This window comes from Agelaius tricolor, unplaced genomic scaffold (genome assembly GCF_023055355.1).
Source record: "Agelaius tricolor isolate 1412-34295 unplaced genomic scaffold, bAgeTri1.0.p SCAF_11, whole genome shotgun sequence".
NCBI classification, from domain to species: Eukaryota; Metazoa; Chordata; class Aves; order Passeriformes; family Icteridae; genus Agelaius; species Agelaius tricolor.
This window is the reverse complement of record NW_027269271.1, coordinates 30,213,172-30,234,337: the sequence shown is the minus strand read 5'-3', so window position 1 is coordinate 30,234,337 and position 21,166 is coordinate 30,213,172. Positions and strand designations below refer to the sequence as shown.

The window sequence follows — 21,166 nt, the reverse complement described above, 5'->3', positions numbered from 1 at the left end:
GTGTTTAGTGGGAAAGGAAAACACTGCTGAGGAAACCTGGGAATATTTGTGGCCTGCATTTGTAATTCTGGGATTTCTCAGCTGTGAGGAGTGATTTGGGGAATTGCCTTTTTTCCCTCCTCACACTGATACCCTGAAAAGAATAAAACAGACGAAAGTTTGATTCTGCAGTTCCAGGTTTTATCGGTGCCCATTTTCTCCTGTGCATTCTGACTCCTGCCTGTGCCAACTGCAGATGTTAAATCTCCCCAGGATGTTTCCTTTGGGCTCATTTCTTTTGCAAAAGGCTCTTAAATTGTACAAGTTTTGATAAAGAGCAGCAGTGGTTAAATTACGCCAAGGGAATGTTCTCTTCTTGTCCTTGAACACCTGGAAGGCTGAGGTGGGGTACAAAAACCAAAGGGAAATGAAGAGGGAAGCTTTGTTTTCTTAAGAAAATGTTGATTTTTATTTAAATAAAGACACATTGCTTTACTTAGCTCCCCATAACTGTTTACTCTTTTCCTCAGCCTGAGGTTCTTGAACAAATCCAGAATCTGAAGGAGCTGTGGATGGACAATAATTCCTTGCAAGTGCTACCTGGGGTATGGACATTTATTTTAGGGAATTATTGGGTGATTTAGTGATTCCCCTGTTTGCCTGGCAGGGAACAGCTGCCTGTTCATTTCCTTGGGTGGGTGCAGAGTCAGCAATTAATTAATTCATTAATTAAGATAAAAGTTTGGGGATGGTTCAACACAGAAAAGCTCCACCTGCCTGGTGGAAGGTGGGAATTGGGAATATCCCTTGGACCTGTGTCCAGATGGAGGAGCACCTCAGCTGCATGCCCTGGAATGCCAAATCCCAGCAGATTTAATGAATTTGGAGCACATTAATTAACCTGGGGGGGGTTAATTTTGTTCCTTTGAGGCTGAGCCCACCCCGGCCCTGCCACAGGGAGAGCAGCGATCCAAAGGGTGCTGAGATAACTCCAGATCAGCTGGATTTGTGTGTTTGTCTCTAATTAACTCTCTAATTAACAGCTCTGTCTGCTCAAGTAACTCTGTCTCACGTGCTATTAAGTCTATAGGGAAGTTAAAACAGCTCGTGTACCTGGATGTGTCCAAAAACAGGATCGAGACGGTCGACCTGGACATCTCGGGCTGCGAGGGGCTGGAGGATCTCCTCCTCTCCTCCAACATGCTGCAGCAGCTGCCAGATTCCATAGGTGAGGAGAGATCTGGCATTCCTCTCCATTTGACAGATTTTTTTCTTAATATTTTTTAAATTTTTATTTTATTTTATTTTATTTTTATTTTTGGAATTACGGGATTTTCTAATCATGGAGCAAGGCCTGCCATTAAATCCCAAAGGAGGCAGAAAATGGTGTCTGGACAGTCCCATTTTGTAAAGTCAGGAGCAGAATTCCCTGGTTGGAAGGAATTGGTCCACCTGGTTTGCTGTTTTGAGGAAAAGAGGCCAAGAAGGACAGAACTAATTTCATTTAAATGTAAAAATCAGTCTGAGAGCGATGATGGGATTGCTGCTCGTTCACAGTGGGAAAAGGAAATAAAAAGGAAATAACTCAAACTATGAATTTTCTTTTTATTTTGAGAGTTTTACATGCATAGAATTCTTGATTATTTAGGACCTGTGGAAGTTCTGGGAGCTGGGTGGCTGTAGGGACATCCCTCTGTCCACTGGAATATTTCCGTTCAGTTCCGAGCCCTTTTCCCTTTCCCTTTAAACACAGAACTGCAAAATTCCTCAATTTTAAATCAATTTACTCAGATTCCAACATGGATTGGTAATTAACGTAGCTAGTTATTGACACTCTTACTGTGTGTCTTCTCCTCCTGTTTTCCATCTTGTTCCTCTCCCCATCAATCCCAGGATTTTTGTTCTATGGCCCAGATTGGTTTTCAGAGGGCATTTAGCAGGAATAAACCCATTTGGGATTACACTCCCTAAAATCCAGAGCAGAGCTGTTCAGGGTTGCAAACCATTGCTTGTGGGGTTCCAGGAGATCTCCATGGGAGCTCTTCACCCATCATTTCTTCCTGCAGGATTGTTGAAGAGACTGACAACCCTGAAAGTGGATGACAACCAGCTCACCATCCTGCCCAATGCCATTGGAAAGTGAGTCCAAGTTTCAACCCTTTTTAATTCAAATACCTTTTCCCTTCTGCTCAAGGAGTGTGGGCTTTCAAATAGAAAAGAAGACAAATATACTTTGAATTCTGAAATAATTTCCAACCCCCAGGCTGTAACATTTTAATTTGGAGCATCACTTTTAGTCCTGGGGATTTTTCAGTGCAAGGGGGAAGAAGGTAAAATATATCCAATTTTCCAAGAGGAAAACCAAAGGTTTTGGGTGTGAATCAATTTGGATGAGCAGAGAAGTGAAAGCAGAAGAATTTGGGGGAAATCCATCTGTTGCCATGGCAACAGCCAGGGCTTGGAGCTCACAAGGATCTGTGGCCTCACAGGGATGGAGAGCTCCTAAAATACGGCAGAAACCTCTGTGGGAAAGCCAGGAGGATTCCAGGGGCTGAGATCATGGGAAGCTCTCTGGTGTGGGGTCTCACATGGCTCTGCCTCCTTCTGCTGGGGGCTGCAGCTTGGTGGCTTCCAAAATCCTCCAGAATGACCCCATCCCACCCCCCACCATCCCAGGCTGCTCCAAGCCCTGGCCCTGGCCTGCTTCAAGAAGAATTTAGCTTGTTGTGATGCCGTTTGGGCAAAATAATCCACATTTGTGACCTATTCCAGCTGCAGCCACTGAAAGCCCAGGCTGGCTCGTCCTTGGAGTGTTTTGGGGTTATGGGATTTTCATGGAGAGCATTAAAGGCTGGGGATGGGAATCACTGAAGGACAAATCTTTGCTCCCCAAATCTCTGTGGAGCAGCAAATTCTCATCCAAGTGAAAGCTCAGAAGGCTCCAAGATCTCCTGGATGCTGCAAAAAGATGGATTTAAATCCAGATTCAGTAATTCTGGGAGTCAGGATCTGAAGCCTTTTAAACCTTTTAAACCTTTTTTGTTTATTGCTGAAGCAAAATGCTCTTTTTTAACCCGGTATCTCCTCAGTGTTTGTCAGGGAGCTTTATTTACATTTCCAAAGGCACAGCCACTGCTATGGAGTGGAATTGCAGAGCAGCTGGGGTCACCTGGGGTCTCCACCTTGTGCTGGAGCCCCTGGCTGTGCTTTTCCAGGGGAAAATTCCCTCTCCTCTGACGAGGGCAGAGTGTCCCACATCACAGGGAACTCAGCTCTCTGACCCATCCCTTTGGATGGACTTTTGCCAGGTCTCTTTCTCCAAATTTCCAGTGGTGGAACCCCCTCAGATGCTGTCCCTGTCACCCAGGGATGGGCAGTGTCAGGAGGGAGCATTCCCTCTGGGATTGCTCCATGAGAGCTCTCTGTGCTGGCTCCATTTCCATTTCCAGTGGAAATGCTGGGCAGTTCCACCCTCATTTCTGGGATTTCTCTTCAAAGGTCCAGCCCAAGGCGGCTGTCAGAGCTCACAGTAGGCCTGGCTTAAGCAAACATCCCACACAAGACCTGGGGTTCCCTTAATTCCCTGATGCAGCCACAGGCTGGAGATGTTCCCTGTGGGATCTGGGTGGGTGGGATGGTGCCAGGGGGGATTTGGGACCCCCAGCTGGGCCTGGGGCAGTGTTTGGGTCCAGTCTGTGCCAGAGTAGATTTGTATTCCCAGGTTTTAGCAGGATCTGGAGTGGAAGAACCAGGGGGAATGGAGCTGGAAGAGCTGAGATCAGTGAGGAGGAGGAGGAGGAGGAGGAGGAGGAGGAGGACAGGGAGGGCACAGCTGAAGCTGTGGCTGCCCCATCCCTGGAAGTGTCCAAGGCTTCCCAGGGAAGCAATTACAGGGAAGTTCTGAGGGTTCCCTGGGAGGAACAGCAATCTCTGCTTTCATTTGGCATCAAATCTGAAGGCTGAAAGAACTTTTTCATTAAGAAACTGAAATAAAGGTGAATTACATAAAGAGTGAAGACCCAGTCCTGCAGCTGAGACTCCTGTGAATCCTGAACAATTCAGTCTGTGGAAGGTGTGGTCAGAGCTAAACTTCCTAACAGATCCTCCAAAATATTTGGGAAAAAAACAGAGAATCCTCTGACAAGTCCCTAAGGCAGTGGACAGGGAGATGGGAGATTTTAGGAAGAAATAATTGGCTGTTATTTACCCTTATTCTGATCAAAGCACTTGAGAGTAAGAGGTGGAATGTGAGGAGCAAAGGGGGAGAGGAGCTGGGTGGTGGCACTTGTGGTGTTCACACAACTTTCACTTGAAGGATTTTAATTTGCAGTCTTGTTTTAGAAGAAAATTAGGAAATATTTCCTTGAATATTTTAATATATGTCTATAACCTGTATATTTAATATGTATATTGGTATATCTCCCTCTTTAATGTGCAGTACATCCATATATTCCCATTTGAATATATTCCCAGGCCCCCATCCGTGGTGTCTGGTGACCCAGATCCCACACCTTCAACCTTAAACCTGTTACTTGGGTTAACAAACATTAAATTCTTGGTTCCATGACCTCGGTTGCCCTGACCTCTGTCTGAAGCCCTTGGAATTCTTTAATATCCTCAATATCCCAGAAAATCGGAATGGTAGCATGGGCAATCCAAACAGCCTTAAAGTGGGTTCCAAAAATCCCGTGGTTATAGACTCCTGCCAGGGAAATCATGGAATGCTTTGGGTTGGGATGGCCCTCAAAGCCCATCCAGTGCCACCAGGGACACCTTGCACTGCCACAGGCTGCTCCAGCCTGGCCTGGGACACTTCCAGGGATCCGGGGCAGCCCCAGCAGATCTCCCCTGGCTGTTCCCTCTCGGGGCTGGTGGAGCCGGTGAAGCTCCCAGAGCTTTGGGGTTGTTAATTTGGGGATGCAGTCCCTGCAGGGCCGCTAACGAGGGGTTTGCCATTCCAGCCTGTCCCTGCTGGAGGAATTTGACTGCAGCTGCAACGAGCTGGAGTCGCTGCCCTCCACCATCGGGTACCTGCACAACCTGCGCACCCTGGCCGTGGACGAGAACTTCCTCCCGGAGCTGCCCAGAGAAGTGAGAGCTGCTCCAGGCCCCATTCCCGGCCGGGATGTCCCCTGGGAGCCACCATCCCACACCTGGGATGTCCCCTGGGAGCCACCATCGCACACCTGGGATGTGCCCTGGGAGCCACCATCCCATTCCATCCCACCCCATCCCATCCCATCCCATCCCATCCCATCCCATCCCACCCCATCCCATCCCATCCCATCCCATCCCATCCCACCCCATCCCATCCCATCCCATCCCATCCCATCCCATCCCATCCCATCCCATCCCATCCCTGGGATGTCCCCTGGAAGACACCATCCCATTCCATTCCACTCCATCCCACCCCATCCTATCCCATCCCATCCCATCCCATCCCATCCCATCCCATCCCATCCCTGCCCTGGGATGTCCCACAGGATCCAGCATCCCATCCCTGGGATGTCCTGTGGGATCCAGCATTCCTTCCCATCCCATCCCATTCCTGAGATGTCCCATGGAGCCACATCCATCCCATCCCATCCCTGGGATGTCGCACAGGATCCACCACCATCCCATCCCATCCCATCCCAATCCATCCCATCCCATCCCATCCCATCCCATCCCATCCCAATCCATCCCATCCCATCCCATCCCATCCCATCCCAATCCATCCCATCCCATCCCAATCCATCCCATCCCATCCCATCCCATCCCATCCCATCCCATCCCATCCCAATCCATCCCATCCCATCCCATCCCATCCCATCCCATCCATCCATCCCTGGGATGTCCCCTGGGATCCCTCATCCCACCCCTGCCCCCACAGACGGATTCCAGCTGCTGGTGGAATTGTCTGGGTGCGCGAGAGGCGCTCGGTGCTCAGACTGAGCAGTAAATCCATGGAAAGTTGGGAATATCCCTGTGAGGAGCCCCAGGCGCTCCCTGAGGTTCCTGCCAGCAGGAAAATGTCGTTTTCTGGTTGAATTTTGGATTTCCTGCCTTTCGTGGCTTTCAGTAAAACCCAATTTAGGCACCTCCCGACACTAAAAGGGATAATAAGCATTCCCAGATTTGGGGTTCCATCACTTGGGCTTTTCCATTCCCACAGATTGGGAGCTGTAAGAACGTGACTGTGATGTCCCTGCGCTCCAACAAACTGGAATTTCTGCCTGATGAGATTGGCCAGATGCAGAAGCTGAGGGTGTTAAATCTGAGTGATAACAGGTACAGTTCACTGCACTTTATTTTTGGCCAATTTAAGAATTTTTTTTTAATTTAAACTTTTCCTTTTAGGTCTTTATAAAGATACATTTCTCTAAAATATATTTTAAAATTAAAAAATATCTTTAGAATTGTAGTTTAAAAGTAGTATCATTGTCATTTAATTTATTTAAGCTATAAGGAAAGAATCTTGGTTGTTTTTTCTTTATCTTTGTGGTTTGGTCTCAGCTCCTTTGACATCCAAGGGAAAACTTCAAGAAAACTGAGTAAGGCCAAAATCTGGATCTTGGTGTGTTTTAATAGCTTCAAACCCATTTCTTTCTTTTATCTCCTGCTGTTTCCATGCAAAAAAAAAAAAAAGAGATATTGTCTATAGGTTTGTAATATTTAATGATTTAAAAGCTGATACCCAGGGAACCAGGAAACAAAAATTAGTTATCTTGCATCCACTGAAATCCAAGGAACATTTTTCATTTCCTTCAGCAGAGTTTTTGGGTTTTTTTTTTGTCAAACCCCAGATTCATTTTTCCTTATGCACAGGACTGTGCTTAGATGAGGAACAAAATGCTTCAAATGAGCTGTTCCTGATCCCTGTCCTGTGCTGCCACAGGCACATGGAAAGTCTGAATTTCCTTGGGATTTACCTGTGTGGATGTGCCAGGAATGTGGTGATTTGCAGCATCAGCACAGCTTTGCTGGGTAGTGCAAGATGTGGGGGGTGAATTCCATTTTCTCTCCAGGACTCGCCATCCACACTCAGCAAAAATCAGGGAAGGATTTCCCAGCCCAGTCTCATTGCTGAGATTCAGGTTGAACATAAAAATGTAAATTACATAAAGCCATGGAGAACACCCTGGAATATTGTTTAAAATTCCCTCATTTAGTTCCATTCTGTCCTGCATTGCAATTCCGGGGCACAAATTCCGTCCCATCCCAAATCCAGTGGATTTCCAGGGGGATGTCCCCAGGGCTGGTCCCTCCTCTGCCCCGTGGGGACACAGAGGAGGGGACACGGGGCAGCGGACAGTGCTGATCCAGGATTTCCTGGGAGTCAGGAATGCAGGGAGCCCTCCCTGGCACATCAAACCACCCTGAGCAGGGTCACTGCCCCCTTTTCCAACCTGGAATCCTGCCGGGAGTCTGAGCTGGGGGAGCAGGAAACTGCTGGGAGGTATTTGGGGATTTTTCCCTTTTTTTCCCCCAGTGATTTTCCTGCTGGTCCCAGGGCCATCACTGGTGTGCAGGGACTGGCTCAGGTGCTGAGGTGGGGCAGGGGCAGGCAGGGCTCCCCCCCTTCCTAAGTTCCAGCAGAATTCCAGCTCCCTCCCCAGCTGGGAGGGGATTGGGATTTCCACTGAGGAGGAAGGGGATCATGGGACCAGCATCCCAGTGGTGTGGAGTGGGATGTGGTGATCCTTGGGGTGGGATGTGGTGCTTGTTCCATGGGGTGGGATGTGGTGTTTGTTCCATGAAGTGTTCCATGGGATGGAATGTGGTATTCCATGGGGTGTTCCATGGGGTGGAATGTGATATTCCATGGGGTGGGATTTGGTGTTCCATGGGGTGTTCCATGGGGTGGAATGTGGTGTTTGTTCCATGGGATGGGATGTGGTATTCCATGGGGTGGGATGTGATGTTCCATGTGGTATTCCATGGGATGGAATGTAGTGTTCCATGGGATGGAATGTGGTGTTCCATGGGGTGGGATGTGATGTTTGTTCCATGGGGTGGGATGTGATGTTCCATGGGGTGTTCCATGGGATGGAATGCGGTGTTCCATGGGATGGAATGTGGTGTTCCATGGGATGGGATGTGATGTTCCATGGGGTGTTCCATGGGATGGAATGTGGTGTTCCATGGGGTGGGATGTGGTATTCCATGGGGTGGGATGTGGTATTCCATGGGGTGGAATGTGGTGTTCCATGGGGTGGGATGTGATGTTCCATGGGGTGGGATGTGGTGTTTGTTCCATGCGCTGAGATGTGGCGGCTGTGCCCTTCCCCTCAGTGGTGTCTCAGTGACCCAGATCCCAGACCTTCTACCCTTAAACCTGGCTGAGTTGTCTTCAAACCTGGTGGAATCGTCTCCTCTACTTTTCTGAAGTGGTTTGGGAAGTGAATTTTTCCAAACCTTTCCTCCTTTGTGGCTCTCAGCTCCGGCTGAGTTTGAGCATGTCCCTGCTGAGATGTTGGGATAATTCTTTTGCCATGGAGCTTCCCACCTTCATGAAAACCAAGAAGTTCTGACATTCTGCACCAAAGAGTTTGGATTAAGTCCAGATACCTTCTTAAGGTTGGATTTTTAGTGATTTTTTTTTTTACTTTCTGTGGTCCCAGCTTCACTTTCATCACCATTCCAGCAATCCCTGTTGCTCCTTTGGATGAGCTCACACATCCACACCAAAGAGAGCTGGGGCTCCCCTTCCTGCTGGAACATTCCTGTGTTCCCACAGCAGTTCTGGCCCTCTGCTCTTCTCTGGATCTGGCAGAGGAGGGAGATCCCAGGAGCTCTTTCCCTGGGGCCCTTGGAAGAAAGGAGACATTTTGCTCGGGGGAATCAGTGTCTGAGTCCCTCTCTGGTGCATTTTGGATGAGAGTTGATGGCAATCCCAGATTCCATTCTGCTCAGGGGAATCAGTGTCTGAGTCCCTCTCTGATGCATTTTGGATCAGAGTTGATGGCAATCCCAGATTCCATTCTGCTCAGGGGAATCAGTGTCTGAGTCCCTCTCTGATGCATTTTGGATCTCTGCTCTTTGCCACTACAGACCTTCACTCTGTTCCATGTCTTCTCCTCATCCCTGGATGTTGGGAGTTGCTGATCTTTGAGTTTCAGGATTTCCTTCAAGCTCCCATGTTGGAATTCCACGCAACCCAAGGCAATGCCTCCAGCTTTCCTTCCCCATGCCACACCCTCTAAGATGTGTCCAAACTTCTCATCTCCACACCTGGGAGTCCTCTCTCCTTTCTCTTCCCATCTCCAAACCTTTCCAAAGGGAACTTTTCCAGGATTCTCTTGGCTGTGCCCAGCAGAGCCAGCAGGGTTTGGATCTGGATCCAGGAGGTGCCTGTGGTGAGGTGTTTGTGCAGGAGCAGCTCTGCGGAAGCTCTGGCAGCTCCAGCTCATCCTGAATTTCTCCCAGGGGCGGCTGCTCAGCCTCAGGCTCTCGTGGGAGTCTGGAAATCCCAAATTCCTTGCCAGTAACCAGTGTCCCTGTCCATGGGTAGCCACAAACACCTTGTCTCCCATCTGCTTCTCCTCTCTCCTCAGAGTCCTTCCAGGTCTGAGCCCTGTGATTGAGAGGTAGAATTGTTAGAAAAGTCCCTTTGGGCTTCACTTCCCACAGAGCCTCGGTTACTGGTAAGTGACCTTTCTTTTAGTTCTAGATTGTTCTTAAAGAGCTGAGAGAGCCCCCACTTCCTGCTCTTGAAAGGACTGAGAGAAACCCCCCTTTCTGTTCCTAAAAGGACCAAGAGAAACCCCCTTTCTATTCTTAAAGGACTGAGAGAATCCCTCATTTCTGTTCCTAAAGGGGCTGACAGAACCCCCCTTTCTGTTCCTAAAAGGACTGAGAGAAACCTCCTTTCTATTCTTAAAGGGCTATGAGAACCTCCCATTTCTGCTCCTATAGAGGCTGAGAGAACTCCCTCTTTCTGTCCTAAAAGAGCTGAGAGAATCCCCCCTTTCGATCTTAAAGGGCTGAGTGAATTCCCCCTTCCTGTTCCTAAAAGAGCCAAGAGAATCCCCCTCTTCCTGTTCCTAAAAGGGCTGAGAGAACCTCCCCTTCCTGTTCCTACAACAGCTGAGTGAATTCCCCTTTACTGTCCTAGAACAGCTGAGTGAATTCCCCATTCCCATTCTTAAAGAGCTGAGTGAATTCCCCTTTTCTGTCCTAGAAGAGCTGAGAGAATCCCTCCTTTCTGTCTGTGCTTCACTCCCACAGAAGCCAGAAGAGCTCCCCAGACCTCACCATTCATCCCCACAAATTCCATTCCCTGTGTCCTTCCCTCCTCCTGGTCAGGAATTAGGATTTAGTCAGGGTGTTTGCACGAGGGTGGCTACAGATGAAGAATTTGTTCTGCGCTGCACAATATAAAAGCAAACAAAAAAAATTGTGTTAGAAAAAGAGGCTGGGGCTTGGGTTCAAAGCCCAGCAATGATTTTGGGTGTTCCCTGTCTTTGAGCTCGAATTTGAGGTTTTTTCTTTCAAAGGCTTTAAAATCAGGCCTTGTTTGACGTTTAAAAGTTGTATCCAGGCGTCTTGGCACAGCAAATGAAAGATGCAGAGTTCTGTGACTTGGTTGGGAATGGAACTGGAAAATCAGCACGGAATGGTCTTGTCCCACATGATTCCAAAGGCTGGGGCCAGTTCTTCTCCCTGTGATTCCCAGCTCTCCACCCAAGCTCCCTGAAGTATCCCAGTGCCCTCCCAGAGACACTTTTCAGCCTAGTCCTGACTTTTGTGTTCCATTCTGAGGTGTCCAGAAATGTGGGAATCACTTCTGTGGATGATTAACTCAGGGTCTGAGTCTGGCACAAAAGGGCTTCTCCTCCTTCTGGTTTTTCCCAAATCTCATTTAGGATTTGGTTATTCCAGTGCTCCTTTGGTCACTCCCAGAAGATGGGAGAGCCTCAGTGCATGGCTGGGCCAGGCCATGTGCTGGGAAAGAGCAGGGTTAGGTGGGAAATGGGGAAGGAATTCTTGGATGTGAGGGTGGGGAGGCCCTGGAATGGAATTCCCAGATTTGCCATGGCTGCTCCATCCCTGGGAGTGCCCAAGGCCAGGCTGGAGCAGCCTGGGATGGTGGAAGGTGTCAATGGGAAGGGATGGGATGGGATGGGATGGGATGGGATGGGATGGGATGGGATGGGATGGGATGGGATGGGATGGGATGGGATTTGAGGTCTCTCCCAGCCCAAACCACCCTGCATTCCATGCCTCTATAAAAACAGCCTATTGAGTAGGAGTTATGGGAAAAAATTCAATGAAGATTCTACAAATATCCTGCCATCCATTCCCATTCCCACTCCCAGATCCCTTTTAGGAAACTGTGTTTAAATGTCTCCTTAAAATGCTGATTTTTTTTTCCTGCTCCATTTAATTTTGTCATTTAGGTTCACTATGAATATTTATATTATTTTAATCTTTGTTCTGACATTCCAACAAAAATGAATTTTCCATCATCTTGGAATATTTCTGTTCCAAACCTCCAGTGTCCAATAAAGGGAGGTCTGTGAGTGACTCTGAGGTTCCTCTAAACCTCCCTGGGACCAAGATTTTTTCTTTTTTCTGTCCAATATGTGTAATTTTATTACACTATAACCAAAGGAAAATATCAGTCTCTCTCAATACCAAAGGATGTGGTGTCAGCAGTTCTACTTCCCAAACAGAACTCTTAATATGGAATATTAATCAGATTAATAATAATAGGAATAACAATAACAGGAACACTGATAAAATATTGCATTTTAGTAAAATTGATTTTAAAAGCAGTGAAATTTTAGCTATTTCAGTGTGATAAACATGCTGCATACAAATATTTAAATTTGGAAATGAAGGGTTCACCTTGTCCCAATATTCTCCTTTACAGACTGAAGAATTTGCCCTTCACTTTTACCAAACTCAAAGAACTGGCAGCATTGTGGCTTTCTGACAACCAGGTAATGCCTTTCAATATTCCCATTTTCCTTAGGAAAGGGGCTGTCAGTGAACCTTGTCACTCAATGCAAGATTTAGAAGAATTTTGCAAGGGTTTGCTCCCAGCCCAGCTGTAGATTTCCATGTCCAGCCATAAATCCTGCTGGGTGTCATTTTTTACCGTGGAAAAATCACTTTTGCAGGATTTATTTTACTAGGATTTGCCTCCTTACCAAAATAGTAAATAAAGGGCAAAAGTAGCACGGGAGTATTTTTGAAGTAGAAATTCAAGATGTTGGTCCCCAAACTCATTATCCTGTTCCCACCCTGTGCTCCATCTGCTCCTCTACCCTTGGCTTCCTCTTCCCTTTTCCCACCCATTCTCCCATCCCTTCACATTTTCAGCTCCACTGCAGTCAGGGAGAGTTCAAACAAGTCAAAGCTGCATAAGGACTCTGGGTCTTGCTTTGGAGAAAAGTCATTTTTCTGCGCCTTTGAAATCTGAGGGAGCCCTTCTTTGTTCCAGGACTCAGGTTTACAGCAGATATTCTTTGGGATTCTATTTTAAACTGAATTATGCAACAGGAACCCTGAGAAATGCAACGGTTCCAGCAGCAGCTGAGCCCTAAAATAAGTCTGAAATGTACATTTACTTTTAGACCCAAGCCAAAAATGTGAAAGCTGAAGGGGGGGGGGAGTAATAGAAAATTATGATTAAATTTTAATGTGTTAAATGAGGATTCTTGGGGCTTTTGCTTTTAAAAATTTGCATTTTAAAAAATAACATTGCCTGGCTGTGCAGCCCAGGCACAGAACACCCCCAGCCCTTTAAATATACAACATTTTCCAGCATTTTGACTTTCCTGTGGCTCAGCAAGGATTGATCTCCACTCTCTGGGCTGTGACAGTCACTCCCGGATCAGAGTGACTTTGGGTAGAGCAAAACCATGATCAAACATCCGCAGCTGCACTCAAATCCAGCAGGAATTCCCAGGGAATGCTCCTTGGGAATTCTGCTGTGCCCTGCACCAGGTTTACTCTCAGGTGAACTGTCAGCCACCGGCATTTATTCCTCATGGTTAATTAACTCTTCATTAGGCCTGGCTTGAAAGGCATCCCCAGGTGTGTTGAAGCGGGCAGTGCCAGGTGTGCTCCCCGATCCCTTTCCCCTGGAGCAGCGGGCAGGAGTGCCCGTGTCCCCATGGCTGGGAATGCCAGGAATTGCAGCGAGGGCACAGGAGGCTCCGCTCTCCTCCGGCCCACAGGGAGGCTGAAATTCCTGCAGAGCAGCCTGGGGTTCCCTGGGCAGGGGAGCTGGACCTGCCCAGCTGCCAGCAGTCCATGGAGGGGTTCCCATTCTGGTGTTGGTGGTGGTGTTATTAATAATATTGTTGTTGTTGTTATCCTATTATTGTTGTTCTTGTTGTTATTATTGTTGACGTTATTGTTATAATTTATTGTTGTTGTTATTATTATTGCTAATATCATTTTCCCATTATTATCACATTATTATTGTTGTTGGGTTTTTTTTTGTTATTATTGTTGATATTATTATTGTTGTTATCATTATCCCATTATTATTGTTGTTGTTATTTTCACGTTATTATTGTTATTATTATCAGTAGTAATAATAATAATAATTCTGGCTGTTCTTGTTGCTGTTGTTATTGTTATTATTGTTATTATTGATTATATTATTATTGTTATTATTATTACTACCATTATCATTATCCAGTTATTATTGTTGTTGTTGCCTCGTTATTATTGTTATTATTATTATTATTATTATTATTATTATTATTATTATTATTATTATTACTATTGCTACTACTACTACTACTTTATTCTGGTTGTTCTGGCTGTTCTTGTTGTTGTTATTATTGTTATTGTTGATGATATTTTTATTGTTGCTATTATTATTGTTATTATCATTATCCTGTTATTATGGTTGTTGTTACATTATTATTATTATTATTATTATTATTATTATTATTATTATTATTATTATTATTATTGCTGCTGCTATTATTGTGGTTGTTCTGGCTGTTCTTGTTGTTCTTGTTGTCATTGTTGTTGTTGCTATTGTAGTCATTGTTGTAATTATTGTTGTTAATGTTGTTGTTCTTGCTGTTGCCGTTGTTGTTGTAGTCATTGTGGTAATTATTGTTGTTAATGTTGTTGTTCTTGTTGTTGCCGTTGTTGTTGTAGTCATTGTTGTAATGATTGTTGTTGATGTTGTTGTTCTTGCTGTTGCCATTGTTGTTGTAGTCATTGTTGTAATGATTGTTGTTGATGTTGTTGTTCTTGCTGTTGCCATTGTTGTTGTAGTCATTGTTGTAATTATTGTTGTTAATGTTGTTGTTCTTGCTGTTGCCGTTGTTGTTTAGTCATTGTTGTAATTATTGTTGTTAATGTTGTTGTTCTTGCTGTTGCCATTGTTGTTGTAGTCTTTGTTGTAATTATTGTTGTTAATGTTGTTGTTCTTGCTGTTGCCGTTGTTGTTGTAGTCATTGTTGTAATGATTGTTGTCAATGCTGTTGTCCTTGCTGTCCCTGCTCTCCTCACCGTGCGCTCCCTCTCCCGCAGTCCAAGGCCCTGATCCCGCTGCAGACGGAGGCGCACCCCGAGACCAAGCAGCGCGTGCTCACCAACTACATGTTCCCACAGCAGCCGCGCAGTGACGAAGGTAAAGCCCCAGCTGGGGCTCAGCCCTGCCCCACTGACACCCCCGGCCACGGGCACATCCCCGGCCTGGCCCACGGGGCTGAACCCTGGCATTCCCAGGGCCAGAGTGACGTTTCTGATTGACACCTTCAGATTTGCACTTTCAGACTGACATTTCTGATTGACACCTTCAGATCTGCACTTTCAGACAAACATTTCTGATTTACACCTTCAGATTTGCACTTTCAGTCTGCTAATTTCTGATTTATGTTTTCACATTGACATTTTCTGATTTACGATTTCAGACTGACATTTTCTGATTTAAAATTTCAGGCTGACTTTCTCGTTGACATTTTCAGATGTCAAAACTTTCAGATTTGACCCTTTCAAACTGGCATTTCTGATTTACACTTTCAGATTTACGCTTTCAGTCTGCTAATTTCTGATTTATGTTTTCACACTGACATCTTCTGATCGGCACTTTCAGATTTACGTTTTCATGTTGACATTTTCAGATTTACGATTTCAGATTGACATTTTCTGATTTACACTTTCAGACTGACATTTTCTGATTTAAAATTTCAGGCTGACTTTCTCGTTGACATTTTCAGATGTCAAAACTTTCAGATTTACACTTTCAGACTGATATTTTCTGATTTAAAATTTCAGATTCATACTTTCAGATTGACACTCCCTGATTTACATTTTCACATTGACATTTTTTGATTCACAATTTCAGACCGACCTTTTCTGATTCACAATTTCACATTGACATTTTCTGATTTACATTCTCAGACTGACATTTTCTGATTTAGAATTTCATACTGACATTCTCTGATTCACATTTTCACATTGACATTCTCTGATTTACATTTTCACACTGATGTTTTCCGATTTACATATTCAGAGTGACATTTTCTGATTCACATTTTCAGACTGACGTTTTCCAATTCAAAATTTCAGACCGACGTTTTCTGATTTACACTTTCAGACTGACGTTCTCTGATTTACAATTTCGCACTGACATTCTCTGATTTACACCTTCAGACTGACGTTTTCTGATTTGCAATTTCGCACTGACTTTCTCTGATTTACACTTTCAGACTGACATTCTCTGATTTACAATTTCACACTGACATTCTCTGATTTACACTTTCAGACTGACGTTTTCTGATTTACAGTTTCACACTGACGTTTCCTGAACCTCTTTTGTTTTCAGAGAGGCTTTGCAGGAGCAGTCAGAGCCCAGCTCTGGGTGTGCACAGCCCAGGAATTGCTGGCTCCAGGCAGGAGCTGGGAATGCCCAGCTCCATGGTGTGGGGGCTCAGGGCTCCCAGACTTGGCTGGATGGAGGCTTTGCTCCACTAAATTCCCATTTTCACTCTGCCCCTCTGCTCCAGGGCTGCCCCAAGCCCTGGTGCTGCTTCCCACCACTCTCATCCCACTTTTATTCACAACCCTGGAGTGGTTTCTCAGTTCCCCCTCGAGTTTCCAAACAATCACCCAGGTAAGCCAGCAGGAAAATCCCTTTGGCTCATTCCCAGCTCCCTTTCCCATTCCCTGCAGATTTCCAGTCAGACAGTGACAGCTTTAACCCCACTCTGTGGGAGGAGCAGAGGCAGCAGAGAATGACTGTGGCCTTTGAGTTTGAGGACAAGAAGGAAGAGGAGGAGAATCCAGGGAAAGTCAAGGTGAGTGCTGCTGGATTTATTCTGGGATTCACTTATTGTGAATGGGCAGGCTTCAATATGCAGGTCCTGAATTGAGCTGGGTTTGGGTTTGAATGTCAGATTCTGCTCTGCCCCAAAGGGAATTGAGACAGAATTACTGTCCAACTTTATTTACAGATTATATATATTTACATATTATATATACTTGCATATTATATATACTTGCATATTATATATACTTGCATATTATATATATATATATATATATATATATATACATACTTGCATATTATATTATATTATGTCATTATTATATTTTTACAGAATTACTGTCCAACTTTTTTTATTTACAGATTCTATATATTTACATATCATGTTATGTTATGTTATGTTATGTTATGTTATATTTCTGCAGAATTACTGTCCAACCACTGCTTTTTCAGGAATATTTGAATCCCACAGGGGATCCGATATTCCCCTCAAAGCAGAAGTCAACAAGGGCTTTGCAGCCTCGTGGAATGTGCAGTGGAGAGGGCATCACCTGTGAAAAATTAGGTTCAAAGCATGAACTTCCTCCCCCAGTTTTGTGAAATTAATGTCACTGCAGAGTTCTCCATCAATCCCTCAATCAGCTGCATTGTCAGGAGGATATTTTCAAACCTGTCAGCCTTTACATGGCATGGAAATCTCTCTTTCTTGAATAATATCAAGGAATTATCCCACACTTCAACCCTGCAGATTTCTATGTGTGGTAGAACACCCAGGGTAAAATGTAGGGTCAGAGATAAAATCATCTGAGGAGTTTAAATCGGATTTTACTTCTCAAATTAACAGTTCTCTTGACAATAGCATTTTAACACCCCATTCTAAACTTGGTGGAAATTCTTAATTTTTCTTTCCACTATTTTTCCCAGTTGGGAATTTCTCTCCAGCTCCTGTGCCCAGAGCTAATGGCCTCTTCTGCTTTAGTGAAACAGAAAATGAAGCCAAAAGCAGCCTTCAGCTCACAATAAATAGATTAAAGTGGAATTTTACCCTGGATGAATTGCAGGTTTATGGGTCATGCATGGAAAACATTATCTGGGAAAGTTTTCTGTTGTCCCACAACTTTTATCAGAATTTTCCCTGGGGGTGACATGGCTGGAGGTTTCAACATGAACATTTTTATCAGTTCCACCAGAGCTTTAAGGGATAAATTTAAATAAATACAAATTCTCAACAGGCAGTAACCACCAACTCTGCAGCATTTCATAACAGCAGAAGAAATTTTCACTTTGCATCTCTCATCAAACTGAACTTTCAGCCAGACCGATGTTAAAATAGATTTGATAATTGGGATTGTTCAATGGCTTTTTTCCATCAATGATTTTGAACTCTGAAAATTCTCTCCTCGGGGTCAGGCTTCTTTTGATGTAGCCCTGGAAAGGGATTGGCAGGGAGTACAGATTTCCCTGGGATGGGGAATGTGGATCCGTCAGGGAGAGATCTGCATCCCACTGCTGTCCCCCAGCTCCAGAGCTGCAGGAGTTTGGCTGTTTGGTATTAACACTCCCAGGGAGGTGAAACTCCCGCTGCAATCCCAGTTTGGGGTTGTCTGTCTCATCCCAGCCTCCAGTGCCTCCTCCCTGCTGGAGTTCCTGAGGATTTGCTCCGTGCCTTGCCCTCAAGCCATGGCCTGAGCTCTGGGAGACACCAAGTGCCTCATTAGGCCACCCCTGAACACGATTTCATTCAGCCAGAATTGAAGCAGAGCTTTTAGTGCTGCTTTCCAGACTTCATCTGTCCTTTTTCTGTTGGAATTCTTTATTAAAAGTGACACCCCACTCACAGATTTTAACGTTTTCTGTTCTACCCCCTGACGTTTATTCTCTCCTGGTTCGGATCTGGATGCCAGCACTTGACACAGTTTTATTTACCAAATCAATCATGCTTTTGCCTCTGAAATATTCCTATGGACAGACCATTTCCAGCTAAATCCAAAACTGTGCTTTTCCTGCTCGTTGGGAATTTAAATCCTGCAGCTCTGGCAGGGAGCTATTCAAACCAGCTCACCTACACCACCAGGTAGAAACTGCTGTGTGCTTGTCCTGGTTTAGGGCAAATTTGGGAGTGAACCCTAAAGGGGCTCCTCTAGAAAAGCAGATTCAATTGGCCTCTCCTCCAACCAGTTCAGGAGAAAATACCTTTTTAGTGAAAAGTGGAGAAAAACTGTTTATGAAACAATAAAACAGTGAAACCTAAACAATATTAAACTCCAGATCCTTTATCACCAGCAGGAATTTGAAGTTTCCCAGCCTCGTCACCCTGAGACGCTCTGGGAAAGTTGGGAAGTTCAGATTAGTGGGGTTTTTCAGGAAATCTGTGTGTCTGTCAGTCAGTCAGAGCTCACTCAGGCCTCGGGCACTCCCTGGAGAGCTCTGGGTCTGTGAGAGAAGAGAAAGAGCCACAGACACCCGGCTGTGTGTGAGCATCATCCATCTCCAGCAGGCAATGGCTCCCAGAGGATCAGCTCTGCTCTCAGCTGCCATCCATAATTCACATTAATTGAGTACAGGAGCGTGGCTGAATTAATTCTGCATTTACAGCAGGGCTGTTTGGGAGGGCGTGATGGGATGTGTCAGCAAAGTGCAGAGCTACCAACACCCTCCCAGGGGCTTGCAGGGAACCATTCCATCCCTTTCTTTATGGCACTGGCATTGCATTCCATGCTGACAAAGAGGGAATGAGCAAATTTCAGTCCTGACCTCCTCAAACTCCCCAAACAGATCAACCAAACCTTGAGGAAAGCGCCCTCAGCCCAGAAGCGCAACCAGGCTTTTCCTTTGCGCTCTGCTTCCATCCTGCATTCCTGCCTCCATTCCTAACCCTGCCTCCTCCTTCCCTGGCTGCTCAGGTGGAGATAAACCTCAAGCGTTACCCCACGCCCTACCCCGAGGATCTGAAGAACATGGTGAAGTCAGTGCAGAACCTGGTGAGCAAACCCAGCCTGGGCGTGCGGCCCGAGAACGCGGCCCCCGCCGCCAGCACCGACCCCACGGGCAAGGACAAGTACGAGCACAAGTGGCCCCTGACCCCCAAGGAGATCTCCGTGGAGGTACTGGCAAGCACCCTTGCTCCTCTCCAGAATTCCAGACGCTGGTTTTTGTGGTTTTGGGGCCCCAAAGGATGTTTTGATCCGCAGGGAACCTCAGGTCGTTGTCGGGGATGCTCAGCTTCCGCAGGGCCTGGCAGTTGAACAGTTGCTGTTCCGGGGGTTCCACGGGGGAGAAGGAATAAATCCATTTGGGATCCTTGCTGACACACAACCAGCACAAACCCACCCCTGGCCACAGCAGAATTCCACCCTCCCAGGGGGATTTTTGGGAAGGCATTCCCATGGTGTAGATTGTGGTATTTGCAGGGTCCCCAGGATGAAGGAGGAAATGATGAATCTGACTCCATGTTCTTAGAAGGCTAATTTACTATTTTATATAAAAGAATGCTATCCTAAAACTATACTAAAGAATAGAGAAAGGATCCTCACAGAAGGCTTAACAAGATACTAATGAAAAACTCGTGACTCTCTCCTCAGAGTCCGACACAGCCTGACCGTGATTGGTCATTAAGTGACAACAATTCACATGTTGGATAAACAATCTCCAACCACATTCCAAAGCAACAAAACACAGGAGAAGTGAATCAGATAATATTGTTTTCCTTTTTCTGCGAGGCTTCTCAGTTTCCCAAGAAATCCTGGGCAAAGGAATTTTTCAGAAAATATCACGGTGACATTCCACCTGTAAAGTTTTATGTTGAGCTGCTGGGTTGCATTCAGGTTTAGATTGAGCTGCTGAGTTTCATCCAGTTTTAGACTGAGTTGCTGTTTTTCCCAATGCTGCTGAATTTTTGGGTTGAGATCTCCCCAGATGGGAACTTTGCTGTGGATTTCTCCCAGCGCCCTGTTCAATTTCAAAGATGTGAGGTTGGCACGTAACAGGAGGGTGGGCCCAGGTACCATTTCCATCCCATCCCATTTAACCTGTTAGGGACTCCTTGGGCCTGTCTGGCCCTGTGTGCCAGGAGGTTCTGCCCTTGGGACTATTGCCAGGAGCAGGAATCCAATTAACCCAGCCCAGAGTTAATGAAGGCAGCGGGAGAGCTCCTTCCAGTGCAGGGAGCAGCCCTGGATGCTGTGAGCTGCAGAATCCAGGTCTTCCTGGAGTGTTTGCCGAGCACAGGGACAAATTCAACCCCAGGATTAATCCCCAAAAGGTGAATTCCTAAATTCTGCAGCACTGCTGGAGCTTGGTTCTCTTACCCCACCAAAAGAGGGGAATCCCTTCCCATGGGAGCTGAAAAGCTTTTGGAGAGGTCTGCAGGAATGCCAGCATTCCTGAAGGCCTTTGCAAAGCTTTAATGCTGAAAAGAAATAAATGAGGAAAAACATTTTCCTTCTTTTTCGCTCCTTTGTCATCTGAACATTGTGATAAATCCCTTGTCCTTGAAATGTCCCTGTCTGTAGCCAGTCCTGAGGGCAGGAATTGTTCTCCCTCAGATTTCCATGTCTTTGGCACAAATATTACACATTCAGCTGTAGCTGCTCTCTCAGTGCTGTGTTTTATTTGCAGTCAAACATTTTCATTCCTTAAAAAAATAACCCCCCCGAAGTTTTCTCTTCAAGTTGGCTTCAGAAGACTTCAACTCTAGGCACGATTTCAATTAGGACTAAAATATTGAAGTTAAATATTTAATTTCAACTAAAATAGCTAAGTTAAATCACTCATGTTTCCATCTAAATCTGAAATCTTCAATTCCACCACGATTCCTTTTTACTCATTAAATTCTCACTGTGTAAATCTGGTCCTTGAACCAGCTGGTGACTCAGGCCACCAGTCTTGACATTCTGCTCTTGTTGCTGAATATATAGAATTTATTTTGCATTACCTATCATTTGAACTTGAGTATTCTCA

General features: G+C 45.6%; 1 protein-coding gene and 1 long non-coding RNA gene across 7 annotated transcripts in view; both read left to right on the top strand.

The window, feature by feature from the left end:
* The window catches only part of LOC139594615 (uncharacterized), a 276,219-nt gene that overhangs the window by 230,251 nt on the left and 24,802 nt on the right, over positions 1 to 21,166 (top strand). The gene's annotated exons all lie outside the window — the stretch shown is intronic.
* Positions 1 to 21,166, top strand: part of LRRC7 (leucine rich repeat containing 7) — a 107,978-nt gene that overhangs the window by 62,010 nt on the left and 24,802 nt on the right. For all 4 annotated transcript variants that reach the window (XM_071436982.1, XM_071436984.1, XM_071436981.1 and 1 more), the window contains exons 8-16: positions 510 to 584; positions 1,063 to 1,207; positions 2,046 to 2,118; positions 4,941 to 5,070; positions 6,134 to 6,249; positions 11,837 to 11,906; positions 14,470 to 14,569; positions 16,114 to 16,238; positions 19,111 to 19,311. In XM_071436982.1, the coding sequence (XP_071293083.1) occupies positions 510 to 584; positions 1,063 to 1,207; positions 2,046 to 2,118; positions 4,941 to 5,070; positions 6,134 to 6,249; positions 11,837 to 11,906; positions 14,470 to 14,569; positions 16,114 to 16,238; positions 19,111 to 19,311 (1,035 nt within the window). The remainder of the gene's footprint in view (positions 1 to 509; positions 585 to 1,062; positions 1,208 to 2,045; positions 2,119 to 4,940; positions 5,071 to 6,133; positions 6,250 to 11,836; positions 11,907 to 14,469; positions 14,570 to 16,113; positions 16,239 to 19,110; positions 19,312 to 21,166) is intronic.